The 17,889-nt window shown below is 33.2% G+C and overlaps 1 protein-coding gene across 1 annotated transcript; it reads right to left on the minus strand.

Annotated features, from left to right (window-relative positions):
• Positions 1–5,297: 5,297 nt before the first annotated feature.
• LOC106114547 (probable Xaa-Pro aminopeptidase P) lies at positions 5,298–16,623 on the minus strand. The gene is made up of 18 exons (XM_013307810.1): positions 16,557–16,623; positions 16,048–16,124; positions 15,577–15,698; positions 14,603–14,774; positions 14,058–14,164; positions 13,350–13,485; positions 12,799–12,894; positions 11,777–11,853; positions 10,495–10,632; positions 10,008–10,082; positions 9,628–9,705; positions 8,745–8,875; positions 8,024–8,176; positions 7,443–7,575; positions 6,961–7,138; positions 6,425–6,516; positions 5,809–5,922; positions 5,298–5,514 (listed from the first exon to the last, which is right to left on the minus strand). Exons 1-18 carry the CDS (start codon positions 16,598–16,600, stop codon positions 5,323–5,325), a joined length of 2,115 nt encoding a protein of 704 aa, XP_013163264.1. The 5' UTR covers positions 16,601–16,623; the 3' UTR covers positions 5,298–5,322.
• Between the last annotated feature and the right edge of the window lie 1,266 nt (positions 16,624–17,889).

Raw genomic sequence — 17,889 nt, forward strand, 5'->3', positions numbered from 1 at the left:
TAAATTTTGTTTGATTGCAACTGAATGTTTGATCATACCGGGAATTCATAAACTCTGGGAATTGAAAACGAAAATTCGAAGCGAATCAATTATCGGGAAGTTAGCAAGGTATCGGATATTGCCAATCTTTCGTCCAATATTCGAACCTACACAGAATAATATCCTGAATATACATTTCTAAAATACGATTGATTTTTTAATGAAAACGTTATCTCAAAGTAAGCGCCAATCTTACTTCTTACTAATATTATAAATGCGAATATTTAGATGGACGGCTTAACGGACTTTAATGAAATTTGTCATAGATGTAGAACATCGGAAAAACACATAGACTACTTAAATTTCTATTCCGCGCGGACGGAGTTGAGGGCGGCAGCTAGTAATCTAATAGTTTTGGATCTCGTGGTCACAATTAACAAATTTACACACATAAATTAACGAAATTCTCCTAAATATTAAAAAAATGTTTCAGTTATCTCAAGGACAATAAAATGATTACTTTTGTACGAGTATTTTGTGGTGAAAAGAAATGGTTTCGTGTGACCCAAAAACGTAACAAAGAAACAGAAACAGTACTTTCTTACAAAGGAAAGATGTCCTATTTTTTTGGCATATAACTTCCCGAACGTATGTTATGTATGTAAATAAAATCCCTCGTTTAACTAATGAGACTAGATTCTAGTACAAATTCAATATACAATCTCGATCCATCTCACTTAAATTATTACTATTAGTAAACATTATTAACTAATTGTTCTTATTAACAAGATAGTGATGTTCATGCATATATCTGTGTGAGTAAAACCGGTGTGCCAGGAGCACGCCAAATGGAAATCCATATCGTGCCTACCCCACTGGGTTGCAGCCTTCAATTGTGTTATGGATAAATTAATTGTTGCTCGCAACTTTCCACACTGTATTTAAAAAAGACTAAATAATTAGGTCAACAGTGGTAGAGTCCGCTTTAACATTTTCGCACGAAAAAGACGTGAAGAAGACAGGCGTGTAGTGAAAGCAATTTCATGTTTCGTCTGATGAGTGTGCGTCCCGGAGGCCTAATTTAGTCCTCTTTCCTATCCCACCCTCTGTCTTATAAGAAAAGGATGAGAAGTGGAAGTGGACTTTCCGGATGAGAGAATGCATGGAAAGGGAAGATATTTTCTTTCTGTGTATCCTCTCCTCCGTCGATTAAAGGTAGGCAACGCATATGCAATTGCGTATGTCTATGGGCAACGGTCACTTCGCTATTTCAGCGATATAAAAAAAGGTAGGTGAGATAGAGGTGTGGAAGAGACTATGTCGAGGGACAACCTGACATGCAACTGGACGCTGGGCAATAAATTGTACATACAAATAATATACGTTAATTATGTATAATATTATAAAAGAAAATAAGTTTGTCAATATTGTAATATTAAGTTTATTATTGTCAGTGAATAAAGGCTTTATCTATCTATCTAATAAGAGGCTATATGTTTTTCCAAACTATATTCTACTTCCTTGACCTTCTAACAAACATCCATATAAACACACAGGTTACTAATTAAACCTTATAAAACGTAGAATCTCTGGCGAAAGCTATAATTAACTAAACCTTAACCTTTTTCTAATGTCCTGCCGCGTCGTAAATATTGTTAAAACGTAGTAATACCACACATCAAAATATTAGAGTCAATTGTGCTTCTGATTAAAGTCCTCTTTTGGTTTTCTGACCACCCTTTTCTAATAAGGAAAAGATAGGAAAATTCGATTGTCAAGGTAGATGGATAGATTATAAATACGCCCATGAAATACGCAAAGGTCATTAAGAAAAGATGATTGGTCCCACCTTTTTATAAAAACGAAGATTTATTTATAGTAAAAATCTATAAAATAATTAAATCATAAAGTCAGTGCTATCATAATTATCTATTTATATTATGACCTTTTCAAAACGACACACAAACACACAATTGTAATCACTCACCTGAAAATCGCAAAACACGAGTACCTTTCTAGCCACACACAAAAAATTGCACACAGTTTTACGTAAACAAATTTTACGATTAAAACAATCAATTTAAACACTTTAAAACACTTGTAATATTAAATTTCATTAATAATAGACGTATTTCTTCATTCGTAAACGACAATTCCGTCCATCTCTCAAAGAAACATGGGAAAATGTGACTGGAATCGATTTTGCGAGGGAAAGAGTAACCCAAGCATATGCCATGTAGAAAGAGATAGTTATATTATGAATTTAGTGTGAATGAAAGGGATAAAATATCGTGTTTATGTCAGTGTGAGGGAGAGGGTCGGTTCTGTTTTGTTTGTGAGTGTGTTGAACTCGCTAAAATAAGGGATGTTTTCTGTCGCTACTATTTGTTCTCGAATATAAAGTGCTACGGCGTAGACCAGCTACGGAAAAATAAGAAAAAAATATTTTGGAGTTATGTAATTCATTGTATTTCAAATTAATGTTTTTTTTAATTACCCTACAATTTTATTACGCTTAAGTCAACATAAATTGGGTTATAAATTAAAACATTTATAATACGGTGATATAAAGTTTCGAGACGAAGGAAAATACTTTTAAATTTAAACAATAATGACGTTCTCCGTAAATACATTAAATACAGATTAAATATTAATAACAAGACAAAGTATTTTCTACTTCTGATCGAGTGTAATATAAGTAAGGGTAAAACTACATTTTCCTAAGCCCATCTACAAGATCCCGTAGGATAACTGGAGCAGTGGGGAATCATGAAGGGTCCGCGACAATATGGTGAGTTGCGTTCACTATGTGACATGCAACCTCTTTTGTTGACATGTTTGTTTCATTTTCAAGGTTTCAGGGACGCCTTAAGTGCTGGCTGAATTGTTTTGTTATACGTTTTTTAGTGGCCAGTGATTTAGAACAAAAGTTAATATAAAAATTTTTGCTATTTACTGTTAACGACGATGTTATTTTTATGTAAGATAGTCTATTTTAGAACTTTGTTCCTATTTTGTCTACCTAAATTAGTAGTTTAAGAGTGATGGACGCTAGCAACAGCATTTGTTGCACGCGTGTCAGCTCGCCTAGTGCAATACCACCACCACACAGAAGTATTTCTATGTTTTGTCTGATGAATGTGCGTGCTGGAGGTTAAATTTTAGTAGGCTTTCCCTTCTTAAAAGAAAACGTTGGGATGGGGATTATTGAAATTTTTGACCACATTTTAAAAATGTAGACCGTTGTGTTAAGTGAATTTTAGATGTAAAAAGCGTAAATAAACAATAAAAATAAAAAACCAGATCGAAATTAATCTAGAATCAGCCGTAGTCGACTGGCTAATGAAGCCAACCATAAAGTAGTAACTATGAATAAAAACAAATAAAAAATTTAGCACCGTCGTATGGAAATAAAAGCATTATTTAATGTTCCAACACCACCCATAACATCGGCATCGGAAGATAAGAGTCACAGAGGATGCGCGCAGTGTGGATTTGGATCTCTGTTTTCTGCAACAACACATAAAAAAAATATTCTTGAAAACCTCTGACCACTACGCCTAAGTTAATCTTAAATAAATCATATTTTTAACTAAGTGAAAATAATAGAAATTAAACGGCTGTTAGAATTTGGTAGAAAACTATTACAAAAAGTGGTAACATTACTTTGAAAAATTGTTATCTGTGTATGGTATCCCTGAAAACGTCAATCGAAAAATCTGCGATTTGAGGACTTTGCATTCTGTGATTTGGATCAATTCTCAAAAAATACAAAATGTTCGCCATCCGTAGCCTTGTAAAAAATAACGCCCAGATTTTCAAGAATGTTGCTCAACAGAGGAACATGAGCGTAATATCTATTCCAGCAAGAAAGAAAGTTACCAAAGGCGTAAGTATTGATTATTGTTTTACTGTATTTTGATCAATAAACTGCAACGGAAAGCCCAAATAGTTAATCTCAACTTTTATACTACTATTTTGAGATTATTTATGTAATTCATGTTTAATTTCGTGACTTTTAAATGTATTTTTCTAATTACGTAATTTTCAACAAATAGGTTAGGTTTGATGTACTTTTTTAAACACTTCTAAAAAGTGTTATCTTTTATTACTATCTTTGATACCAGTATATTATTTATATTCACCATTCTGAATGTTGTAATATACTTTTACATACATAATACCTATAGTAAAAAAACATAAAACTTTGCGTCTTAAGATACGTTTTGTTCTTTCCCTATTTCATTTTAGTGGTTCAAAAATATGCGATATGATTAAATATTGTCCATTGCAAAGATTGGTATGATGATAATTCTTAAACCATTTTCTTATAGACCCCTTTCATAATGTTACTTGTTTTGGGTAACTCCATGCTGCTAAATTCCAACTTTTTAACCCTCTATTTAATTTTCTGTGATTGCACACTTCTGCTAAGTCTTCCGTAGACGTGAAGGAGACCACCAATAAGTTACCCAACATGCTAGCTCACATGCAGAATAGACTATGACAACATCTTATTATTTATATTGTAAGATGGCAAATGAGCGAGAGGCCACATGAATTTACTGTAATAGTAAAGTGACCACTGCCCATAGACATCTGAATTTTTTATTTTATTAAGCTAACCATTATCCCATCATATGCAGATATGTTTCCAGCCTTTAATTCCTGGAGGATTGGATTCACATAGTAAAAGATTTTTTCCCCTTTCTGTGTATTTCCCTAGTTAAATTTGGCCCATTTGTGCAACTGCAGTTGATCCATATGTCTATGGTTGTAATATATCTTTTTATTTCAGGAAATGATCTTCCTGTCCGGTGTGATGTTAGTCAGCTGGTGTGCCATCCCTGCCTGGGTACTTGTCAACTTGAAGCATTATCGTGGCAGCGAATAAATTATACATTGATGTCATAGACAACTGTAGAGTACTGATTTATGTTCTAAGTAAATATTTAAAGTATTTGTCTTGTTTCATTTCAAACTCTTTACAGTTAGAGGAAGGATGAATTGTGTGAGAGGTTTTTTTCTAAGGAAGTGAATTCAGGTAGAATGGCCGAGAGTATTTACTGTCGACACAGACTGATTTTGTAGGGAAACGGAGTTTGCGAAAGGATAGAAAATGATACTTTCTGGTAGTATCAAATCATCTTGGGAAGTAGGGCATTGGATATACAAAGGAAAAAAGGACACTTGCATATACATAAAAACATTTCCCTTCTATTAAGGTAAATAGGTAAGATTATATCCTAATTTTTTTTATTAAAATACAATTTTATATAATAATGATTCTTAAGTAAATATTAATTTATAATTGAAAATATAATAAATTATTTTTTTTACTTTTTACATATTTAACCATAGACTTAATACTCCGATTACTGCCAAAGGTGTAGCAGAAATTAAGATGGCGGCGCTTCGTTGGATTGGCGCGCATTCCTTTTCAAGGAATTCGTAATCCTCTGTCAGCCCACGATCTAATAGAATCGGTCCTAAAGTCCTGAGAACTCTAGCGTGGTAATCATTTATGTATTTGATCTGAAATAAATTCTTATAATTTAATCATTATTTACAAAGATATGGAAGATTTTATAAAACCAAAGACTATTTATTTTTTTGGAGTGTTCTTACCTGTGCTGGCAAATGTAGTATGTAATAATAGGAAATGTATTAAAATTTACAACTTCCTCATGATCATTTCTTTATAAGCTATTGAAGAAGTTAACCTGACTTTATCTTTTTTTTCTTTAACATTCTTAGACCTTAGTTTTTATCAAAATCTGTGTAAGACCAAGACATACAGACAAACACTGTTTTTTATATAGATTTTACCTCATTGTCATCCAGTATGCTAACGTCCAAACATGCTGTTTGATGTGGAGCAAGAGATATAGTGTAAAAACCAACAGCGCCTGCACCACTGAAGTTACCCACCATACCCTTTGCCTATAAATAAAAAAAAAAACTAATAGACTGGCTGTAAGATGTAGTATTTTGTGTCTATTTGATTTACGACATTTTGGCACTGATGGTAAATATTTATAGTGTTGGTGTGGGTTCGAACTAATAATGTAGGTAGAATTAACTGTCCCATAACATCAATAGGCGCATTTTAATTGGAACGAAGCAAATGTAATTTCCAAGCAATCTATCTATTTATAGAGATCAGTGGTTAATTGCGTTATAACAAGGTAAGTGTATACTTCATTTAAATCCAATGATGATATTAAGTTAAACAGATTCCATCTTAGATATATGCCGGTATTACAATATTTCACTTGTATATTTATTTTGTGAATAAGACAAAATAAAGCGGTATTGTATAATATGATGAGATAATATTTTGTTATTTACGAGTTGATGCGTCAAATATAGTAAAATTATTTCATATTTGGATTGGAACAAGATATAAAAGTAATATTGAGATATTGTTAGTCAAAATACTTACAAATATATGATCAGCGTCTTTATTTATTTCTATAACTTCCACCAGATCCTCATGTCTGATACCATATTCTCCTACTTCGTAATACCCAGGTTCTGCAAATAGAACATATAAATGAACAACTTGAAAACCTACGAAAATAAAACATAAATCTTGTTTCTATACGATAATACTGAAAATATAATTTACAATTAATATTTATGAAAACTTTTAAAGCAAAATTGTTTGAAAGCGCCCCATTAATGTCAATTTTTAGAAAGCGCGCCAAAAATCTTTGGTCTTGTGTTTTTTTTATCATAGCGTTGCTGTCATTCTGCCAGTATTGTCAAAAAATTCATCCACCAGATTGCTAATAATAAAAAAAAATAAGATAATTTACTATACTAGGTGGTTTTACAGATATGTTTTATATTTTTGGGGGAAACTAATTTCATTAATGCATAAAATAAAATGAAGAATCCACTAACGCCCTCTATGGCGTGTTAATTTTACTTTATTCAGCATTTGTGTTGAATAGATTTTCTTAAAAAGATATGTACCATCACTGAATATCATCCCTGGTACAATCCCAGGGTCTGAAGCCATGAGGGCAGCTCCTATTCCTGAAGGACCCTCATGTACGTTGAGGAAGTGACCCACACCGTGACCAGTTCCATGTGCGTAGTTCAATCCTACGTCCCATAAGGCCTTGCGAGCTAACGTCTCTAGTAAATTACCCTATGTAGAAAAAAAATTGTTTTGATCTTATGAAATATGATATTAAATATTGTAAGTATTCTGTTAAAAAATGACAGTTTAAAAGGATTTATTTGAAATTTTTTCGTAATTCTATTTTTATTTAATTTGGCATTCTGAATTAACAACGTAAAAGTTATTTAAACAACCGTTAACTTTAACTATTATATTAATATTACACCATTTCTCTAAACCTACACCTTTTCAATAAATTTAAAAAAGTGACGTAAAAAGTGTGTACAAAACTATTATATTTGGAAAAATGTATAAACTATACTAAATTTACCGTAGATCCTTTCGGGAACACAGCAGTACCTAAAAGTATTTGACCTTTGAGTACTCGTGTGAATGTCAACCTCTGTTCAGGTGTGGGAGATGAACTCATGTGTCTTGTCCGTGTGATATCCGTAGTACCGTCCCTGGCATAGTTAAAATATATTAATTCCCTGCTTTATTACACTAAACTTGATGAAAGAACTAATGTGGCTTATCCATTATCGATATAGTACACTTTTGCCCGCGACTTCGTAGGCACAGAATTAAAAAAAAACAATGAAAAGTATGTCATATGTCACTCGAGTCAATGTTCTATATGTGTGGCAAATTTCAATAAGATATGTTAAACTATTGCCGAGTTATTGAGTAAATATTTAAATAAAACTTATCCTATGGGAATTGTACTCACTTCAATATCATAGCCTACGTGTTCTTCCAGACTACGTTGTGTATCTAGAGATATCTTCTAACAAACATCCATCCATCCATACATTTGCTTACAAAATAAGATTAGGTAACGTTTATAGTTATGTTAGATTTTTTTTTGAGTTTTAGTGTAAATTGTATTTTGTCTATGGTATTTAGTCTTACATATACTGTGCTCCGGAATCAACGAGTAGCATGTCATCACGTTTGACAACTCTCTGCTCGCCCTCTCGTGACGGCTTGTAATGAATAATGGCGCCATTTTCTCCCGCGCCCGCTATCGTCGCGAAAGATGGGCCCATGAAATATTGTTCTTCGCTAAAAGTTTTTAGGAAATATAACTGTTTTTCACTATTTAAAAGAATTAGATTTTAAAAAAGAATAAAATCATAGTTAATTTTTGGTTCAATAAAAATTTGACGAGTAAGTTTTTACGTCGAATGAACATCGAAATAATACAGAAAAAATAACAACTTTTTTAAAATAACAAATTGGCAAACGAGCGAGCGTCTACTTTAATTAGCTGAAATAGCGACCGCTGCCCATAGACATCTGCTTTTGTAGATGTGTTGCCTTTATAAGCGCGGAAAAAAAAAATTAATAATAGTCTATGTTTCTCGAGGATAGTGTAGGTTTCCAAAAGTGAAAGAATTTTTCAAATCGGTTTAGTAGTTTTAGAGAATATTCAACACACACAAACAAATCTATCCTCTTTGTATATCAGTGCAGACTAGCCGTCGCCCGCGTCTCCGATCTTCCAGACTATGTTCTATGACAAATTTCACCAAGATACATGCCGTTTTTCTGGAGATACTTCCTAACAAACATACATCCATCAAAACATTCGCATTTATAATATTAGTATAAATTATGTCAGAATACATACTGTCTTAACTCTTCCAGTTTATCAGAGACATCTATTTCGGTGACATTGACACCCGATGACACACTCTCATGCACCCAGCGGAGAAATCTAACTACAGCTATGCCATCCTTGATATGAGCTGAACGGAATCCCTGACAAATATTAAATAATAGTAACACTAAAGCTTGTAACTCAGAGAGGAAATATATCTATCTATAACTAGCTGTCGCCCACGACTTCGTCCGCGTGGAGTGAAAAGAAACCTAATTAATTCCTGGCAATTGTGAAATAATGAACCTTCCCTAGACCTCTACGAACATTTCAGGACCAAGATAAGATAAATCTGTTCAGCCGTTCTTGAGTTTTAGCGAGACTGACGAACAGTAATTGATTTTTATATATATAGATTCTTGTAGATCTCTCGCCTATCCCACATTAATATATCTTTTTAAACGATTTTTGTCGCTAAGATGCTTATAAATAATGTCATGAAGGTTCTTATACGCGTGTCGAAAATATTTCCATCTGTCAAGGCCAAAAGCCAGTTGCTACCTACTTTCTCAAAAATTGTAAAATATTTTCAAGATGGCGGAGCAAATATAACTGAATATACGATTTGAGTTGACGATTCAACGTTTAGTGCAAAACATACAACGCCATCGAGCTCAACAATATTAGTTTAAAAAACTTTAATAAAAACCATAGACAACTAGCTGTCACCAACATCTGTTCGTGTGAAATAAAAAAAAATAGTCTATGTGTCCAGACTATGTTCTATATCTATGACAAATGTCATCAAGATCCATACAGCGGTTTTGGAGATACCTTTTATTTGTAACAAACATCCAAACATTCGCATTTATAATATTAGTAAGATGTTCGTGAATGGAAATTTATAATTTACCTTTAATTCGACTTCATTTTTGATACATTTCATAAGAGCAACAGGAGATACGGTTGATAATGTATTCATAGCGCCATCCTGTGTCAAGTAGCAATAACAAAAACTTTCTTAATTTAGGAATTTAAAACTAACAAGCTATCGCCCACGACTCACTCCACGAGGAATAAAAACATAATAAGTAGTCTATGTGTTCTTTCAGACTATGTTTTATATGTATGACAAATTTCATCAAGATCCACGCAGATGTTCTAGAAATATCTTTTAACATCCATCCATCTAAACATTCGCATTTATAATATTAGTAAGATAAATATACATTGATTTTTGTACAAAATAACTTTTTGAGGTTATAAATTTGTATGTATATTTTAATTTCTCACCGCTTCTGCAGCTAAATGTATCGCATGGCTTCCATCTTGTGATAACCAAATGGTGCTACCTCTAGGAAGTTCACTCTGAAAATTTTAAATCATAAAAAGTAAAAAAAAGTGTGTTTTGAGAGAAAGTTAGTTATTATAATTTATAATAGATGTCGCCCGCGACTCCGTCCGCGTTGAATTAAAAAAAACTTAATAAGTAACCTATGTGTTCTTCCAGACTATGTTCTATATGTATGACAAATTTCATCAAGATCTATGCAGCTGTTCTGGAGATATCTTCTAACATACATCCATCCAAACATCTTACTAATATTATAAATTGGAATGTTTGGATGGATGACAGTGAAATTTGTCATATATGTAGAACATAATCTGGAAGAACACATAGACAACATATTAATTTTTTTTTTAATTCAACGCGGACGGAGTTGTAGGCGACTAGTTTATAATATTAGTAAGATTATATATTTGATTTCGTTATATTTACCGTCATATTTTTCAAAAAATCAAATATATTTTGATAAGGAATTGTCGCTATTTGGGTTCCTTCAGAAGCTAAATGTTGTGTTATGTTAGCAGCCAGAGTTCCATCTCCCCAAGACAATACCACATTATTTGGTGGACTCTGAAAAATAGTAATTAACCTAAACTAATTTAATAGAACGAAGAGGAAGTAAGAATAGGTAAAGCCTGGAAGAGATACTGGATGCTTAAAGAAATCATGAAGAGTAAAGATATGAGTGTACAAATTAAACGAAAGCTATACAACACCTGTGTACTCCCTGTATTAACATACGGCTGCCAAACTTGGGCCCCCACAAAGGAACATTATCGTAAATTACAAGTCTGTCAAAGATCAATGGAAAGGAGCATGTTAAATATAAAGAAATCGGACAAAATAAAAAGCAAAGTTATTGCAGAAACAACTAAACTAACTAATATCATCACAACAATAAAACGACTTAAATGGAGATGGACGGGACACACTTTACGTGGAACAGACAAATGGAGCAAACTCATTAACTACTGGTATCCAAAAAGCGGTAAAAGAAAACGAGGAAGACAACTCAAAAGATGGAAAGACGAGATAAGGGAAGTGGCGGACAGACCTGGTGTAGGAGGGCAAAAGCAAGAGAGGAATGGAGGAGTTTGGAAGAGGCCTTTGTCCACAGGGGACAAACGGATATAAACCTAACTAACTTGACATAAACTTTAAATAATATAATGTAATGTAATGAAAAATATCTGAATAAAGGCTTATTATTATAATTATTATTATTATAATTTAATAGAGCGAGCTTTAACATCGCAGGAATTGTCCTCGCCTGCAATACGAGCACACAGAAGACACGACTCAAGTGAGAAGCTATTCCAACTACACTCTGATGAGTTTAGTACCTCAGTTCTAATTTTACTCCTCTTTCCCTTCCCAACCTTTTTCTTATAAGTAAAGGATGACAAGTGGAAGTGAATTTTCCGGTTGAGATGGATGGGAAGGGAAAATATTTTCTTTTTGTGCATCCTCTCCTCCGTTGATTAAAGGTAGACAACGCATATGAAATTGCGTATGTCTATGGGCAACGGTCACTTCGCTATTTCAGCGATTTCAGGTGGCCGCTCGCTCGTTTGCCACCTTGTGATATAATAGAGAACAACGCCATCTATCGGTCAAAAGTTCTTAGTAATGCCATCTATTGTTGAAAAGATAAACTATTTTTTTTAATTTAATTTTTGTTTGAATTAACTAAACAATTCTTAATATAACTTACTTGATCAGGTCTTAGCACCAAATAGGAGAAGAATACAGGGTTATAAGGTATATCTGAGCCACGGATATTAAGGGTGTCTGAAAAAAATAAAAAATCTAAATAAAAAAATCTGAACTAAATTATATAAGAAGAAATTAGTTTCTGACCCTAACGGATACATTATAGGGTCTAGGAATCTATGGGCTTTATCATTTTTAGCTGTACTAATGCCTTGGACGAGATTTTTATAACTCCTTTTTTAATCCTTAGAAACCACCCCCCACCCCAGCCTCCTTTAGAAGATTATATGAGTCTTTATAACGCAGACGTGTGACGCCCCTTTCTGTCCAGCGCCCTGGACTCAACCACGCCCTAACCTAACGCCGGCCCTGTCTGTCTCTTGAACGCTAACCTTTATAAATGGACAGGCTATAACACATAATATTTTGTGCCTATTTGATTTTCACCATTAAACTAACAAAAATGTATGTAACTGAGGCGCGACAATCACGTGACTTATCCAAAGTAATTGTCAGTTCTATACATTATTGAAGTTCGTTATGGAATAGCTTCGGAGCGAATTCTTTGTCTAACTCCTCAAGCTCGTTTAAGGAACGAAGCAAAAGATGTCATTTCCATGCTGTAGCATTCGTTGCGTTACATGTGGCCCGTTAATGTACAGTCACGTGCTACCGGTCCAAAGGTCTAACATCGACTGATGCCCAATCTCTCTGCCGTGTACTTACGTGTACGTTCGAGACAAACACTACACATGCTATTTCCTATCTTATATATAAAATTCTCGTGTCACAATTTTTGTTCCCATACTCCTCTAAAACGGCTTGACCGATTCTCATGAAATTTTGTGAGCATATTGTGTAGCTCTGAGAATCGGCTAACATCTATTTTTCATCCCCCTAAATGTTAAGGGTAGTCCACCACTAAATTTTTATTTTTTTAGACAAACACGCTGACGGAGTCGCGGGCGACAGCTATTTTATAAAAATATGTGCTCTTGAAGGTAGTTTTTAATGTGAACTTACAAGCAATATCATCTAACGCAGTAAGTACTAACGCTGCAGCTCCTCGTGACCTGATCTGTGTCATTAGTTCCGAGATTTTCTCTGATGATCGCTTGCCTGAAAAAAAATCGCTATAAAATGCACTCGAAAGTAAGAAATTTCTCTTCTTTCTTGCAATCTTACTAATATTATAAATGCGAATGTTTAGATGGATGTTTGTTAGTGATACATTCTAATTAGTTAGTTAGTGATAAATTCAGATCGGTTGGATGGATCTGCTTAAAATATGACATATGTAGATGTAGAACATAGTATGGAAGAATACATAAGCTATTAGTTAACTTTTTTTTTTAATCCGCGCAGACGGAGTGGCAGGCGACAACAAGTATTGTGCATAAATGCGAAAGTTTAAATGGATGGATGTTAGAAGGTATCTCGAGAATGGCTGTATGGATCTTGATGAAATTTGTCATACATATAGAACATAGTCTGGAAGAACACGTAGACTAATATTTTTAAAATTAAATACTAAAATTAACTAACTTATTTAAAACTATGTGTAACATTTTTACCAGTAAAGTTTATAGGTAGAGGTAACAACGCGTTATTTGGTCTAGGAGGCGCGGGGTCACCAATATTAGCTCGCGCTATATCCACCAAGTTCTGTGAGATTGGTCTCAAAATTACGTTCACTTGGCTGAGAGCTGTCTGCAAATAATGCTTGCCGTTGATATCAATTTTAATAACCTAACTTTAACCGTTGATTTCTGAGATCTCTGTATAAAACATTTCGTCATCCCTCTCACCTTTGACAAAACACAGATATATTTGATAAAGGAATTTTGGTAATATTATAAATGTGAAAGTAATTCTGTATGTTTGTGTTTATTTCACACAAAAACTTCCTAACCGATTTAAATGAAATTAGGTACACATATAGTTTAGTATCTGGGGAAAGATATAGGCTACTTTTTAATACGAAAAACGGCTTGTAAGGGGTTGAAATGGGGGTTGGTTTGTATGGAAGTATCGTCATTTTTACAAATAGAAGATTATTTAGGTTTGCTTCCCAAAGACAGAAATTCATGCGGACTAAGTCGCGGACATAGCTAGTGTTAAATGTAAGATAAAGTCAAGAAATTATAAACGGTGTAACCCAGTAAAATTTTAGGGCACTGACCTTTACAAATGGACTGGCTATATTATAAAATATTTTGTGCTTATTTGATTTAAGATACCAAATAACTTTATACTTCTTTATACGGCGTTTAAAATATTACCTCTAAAGTTCTCCACGAAGTCCTTGTGTATGTTGTAGGGTCAATACCCACCACTTGTCCTGGTCTCATATTTGCTACTAACCACGCAGGTATTGCCAAATCCGTACCTATAAACATGGATGTATGTTTGTTAGAAGGTATCTCCAGAACGGCTGCATGAATCTTGATGAAATTTGACATAGATGTAGAACTTAGTGTGAAAGAACAGACAGCCTATTAGTTAAGTTTTTTTAATACGCGCGGATGAAGGCGGAGGCGATAGCTAGTCAATAAATATTAATAAAATTAGACTGTCTGTATGTATGTAATATCATGGATAAAAATCGTATTTGCTTTATTTGTCTGTCTGTCTGTAAGTTTGTGTTTGTTGCTTATAATCACGGGAACGTGTGCACAGATTTTGATGGGACTCTGACTGGATGTACGCGAGAATGTTATAGGATATTTTTTTTAATTCTGCGACGACCAAGTCGTGGACGACAACATCAACTAAAGGGGTAGACAGAGACGGACTTCGACAAAGCTACAATAACACCATCCCTTACCTTGTCTCATCAAACTCCATACATTTGTATCGACTTGTAAATAGAATTGTGTGAAGTATCTTCCATCGGTCCAGACCAGGGCATGTGATGACGTCACCACAGCTGTCCCTGAAGACCCAGAGAGACCGGAGAGCCATTCCCGGCGAGCGTCAGACGCTGCTATATACTGCGACTGGGAACAAGGATTTTACATACCGATATTAATTTTGTATGAGGATTAATGTTGTACTTAATGGACAGTTGTCATAGTGTTGGACCGTACGTGTGCGGACAACTGTGAAGTATCGAGAATCGCTCTTGTAATAATATTAATCAAAGAAATGCGTACTATAATTTAGGTATTTTATTACTTATTGAATTTATTACAGTTATTTGGCTATGTATATAACACAATTAATTAAAATTAAATATATTCTGTTGGTTTAACGTCTTATTTCTTTATGTAGTTATGAAGGATAAAGTAGAAATAGAAAGAGACAATTTTATTTATATTGTTATTCAAAAACAATAATCATGAAAATTTTCGATTGCAAGTTCTATGAGAACAAACATCGAAAATCTATAAAAATTCTTAATCGATTTTAAACAATCCATATCTAGAGAATTGTCAAACTAATCTATCTTAAATAGACACACTATAACAAACGAAACGTTACTTCTTCTATATATATAAAAGAAAGTGGTGTTAGTTACACTATTTATAACTCAAGAACGACTTTACCGATATGCCTGAAAATTGGTGAGAAGGTAGCTTAGAGCCAGGAGACGGACATAGGATACTATTTATTCATTTTTTTTCGAATTTATGCCTTGAAGAGCTGCTTTTTATTTAACTTACTAATATTATAAATGCAAACGTTTAAATGTGATGTGGATGGATGGAAGGGTGGGCTATACTAATTAAGTTTTATTATATATCCACGCGGACCGAGTCGCGGGCGACAGTTAGTATTAATTAAATAGCATTAACTTACATTGTGTGCATCAGCGGTGGGTACGATGTACGCATCAACGCCGTACTCTTGCAGTACTTGTTTGACAGCCATCAGCCGCTGTTCAGCTGTCTCTCTACTCATCCTACTTCTAGACTCAATCGCTGTTATAATATACAAATTTATTAACAAACGACGACTAATTTTACGTCCAAGATTACGATTTAGGAATATAGCAAAGGGACACTGAGTAGGACGTTTTAGCTCTATTAGCGGCTAACATAATCATCAGGTTACTATACTCCACTGAGGGGAGGTCTACCCTAAGTGAGACTATGAGATAGTGAATGCTGGTCCAGTGCAAGACTTCACACATTTGACTTTCTCAGATATGTGCAGCATCACGATGTTTTCTTTCACCGTAACATAAGATAAATGTACATATGTAAAAAAACATTGCTACATTGGAGATTTGAACCCAGGATCTACAGATTCCAAGTCAAGTGTACTTACGGAATATCGGAGTATCAGGTTCTCCCCAATCATATTGACTGCTTACCACATACGCTGAACTTAGCTGAGATGATATACTAGAAAGAAATTGTATTCAATGAAAAAAACAGACGAATTAATAACCTTCTTTTTAAAGTCGGTTAAAAGCAAAAGCAATTTTTGTTTTGCCCACTCTATTGTTACTGGATTAGTTAAAATAAGACGTATTTATAATTTTCATTTGAATCTAATTTCTACTTCTTATCCAGATAGATATTTGAAGGATTCTTTGAATATATTTACCTTATAAACAAAATTATTTAGATGTCTTTTCGTTTTTATAAACGATTTTTTATTTCACGATGTAAAAAGATCCCTTTAAAACTATACTTTGTTAATTAATAAAGTTAAAATAACTTTGTAAAACCATAAAGACATTAAAAACTTTAATGTAATACAGATAAAATAAACGAGTCAAAAGACCAACTCAAAAATGTTTAAATTTTTAACAATATAAAAAAATTACATACCAAATGAAAATAAAACACACCAACACAATCATTTTAAACGTCATTTTGCAATAACTGTGTAAATAACATTGGATTACTCCGATAAATATTATTATCAATGGATTTTCGTATGATTGCTAAAGTTTTTAACATTATCTATACCGTGGTGGTGTCTTAAATAAAAATAACCTAAAAAAATTACAATGACTTATGCTTTTTAAATAAAATATTTAAATTATATTAACTTACATCAAAGATGTAAATTGGGCAGCAGCAAGTTTTACTGATAATTAAAAGGATAGGAAGGGAAATTGGATTTGACAGGTCGACCTTTCTCCGTTCTTTGTCTATGGTTAGCGGTAATTTAATTTATTGTGAAATGGAGTTAAGAACTGACAAATAATTATTTTATTATGTATTTACTTGCTAAAATATGTACTTTATAATATACAATCTATAGATTAAAATATTAAATAATTGAGATATAAATTATCAAATATTTATCTGGATTTATCTTATCTGTAAATATCTTGTTTTACAATGTCCTTTAGTTATATTGCAATCTTTAGTTACAATACTTATGTTAATTGTGTACAAAAATATATAATCTGTCCTTTGAATGTTTCAATTTAATTTAGATTAAGGTTATTCGGCGATATTACCAAACCAGTACGATTAAGGAAACTCAAAAGGCCGGTAACTAATCTGCAAATCTTGTGCTTTTGGCTCTCTATAGAATAAATAATTCGATCTTCCCGCTTTTGTCCAATTATAAAAAATGTGTTTTTAGTTAACGTCTTTGACACAATTTAATTGATTTAGTAACAATCTATATATATAAACTAGCTGTCGCCGGCGATTCCTTCCGCGTGGATATATAAAAAAAACTTAATAAGTGTAGCCTATGTGTTCTTTCAGACTATGTTCTATATGTATGTCAAATTTAATCGAGATCCGTTCAGCCGTTCTATAAATATCTTCAAACACCCATCCATCCATCTACATCACATCCATTTAAACATTCGCATTTATAATATTAGTAAGTTAAATAAAAAGCAGTTCTTCAAGGCATAAATTCGAATTTTTTTTTAATAAATAGTATCCTATGTCCGTCTCCTGGCTAAGCTAACTCCTCACCAATTTTCAGCCATATCGGTAAAGTCGTTCTTGAGTTATAAATAGTGTAACTAACACCACTTTCTTAAGAAAGCCTTTATGCCTTGAAGAGTTGCTTTTTATTTAACTTACTAACATTATAAATGCGAATGTTTAGATGGATGTGATGTGGATGGGTGTTTGAAGATATCTCTAGAACGGATCTCGATTAAATTTGACATACGTATAGAACATCTGA

The sequence above is a fragment of the Papilio xuthus genome, unplaced genomic scaffold (assembly GCF_000836235.2).
Source record: "Papilio xuthus unplaced genomic scaffold, Pxut_1.1 DF829673.1, whole genome shotgun sequence".
Lineage (NCBI taxonomy): Eukaryota > Metazoa > Arthropoda > Insecta > Lepidoptera > Papilionidae > Papilio > Papilio xuthus.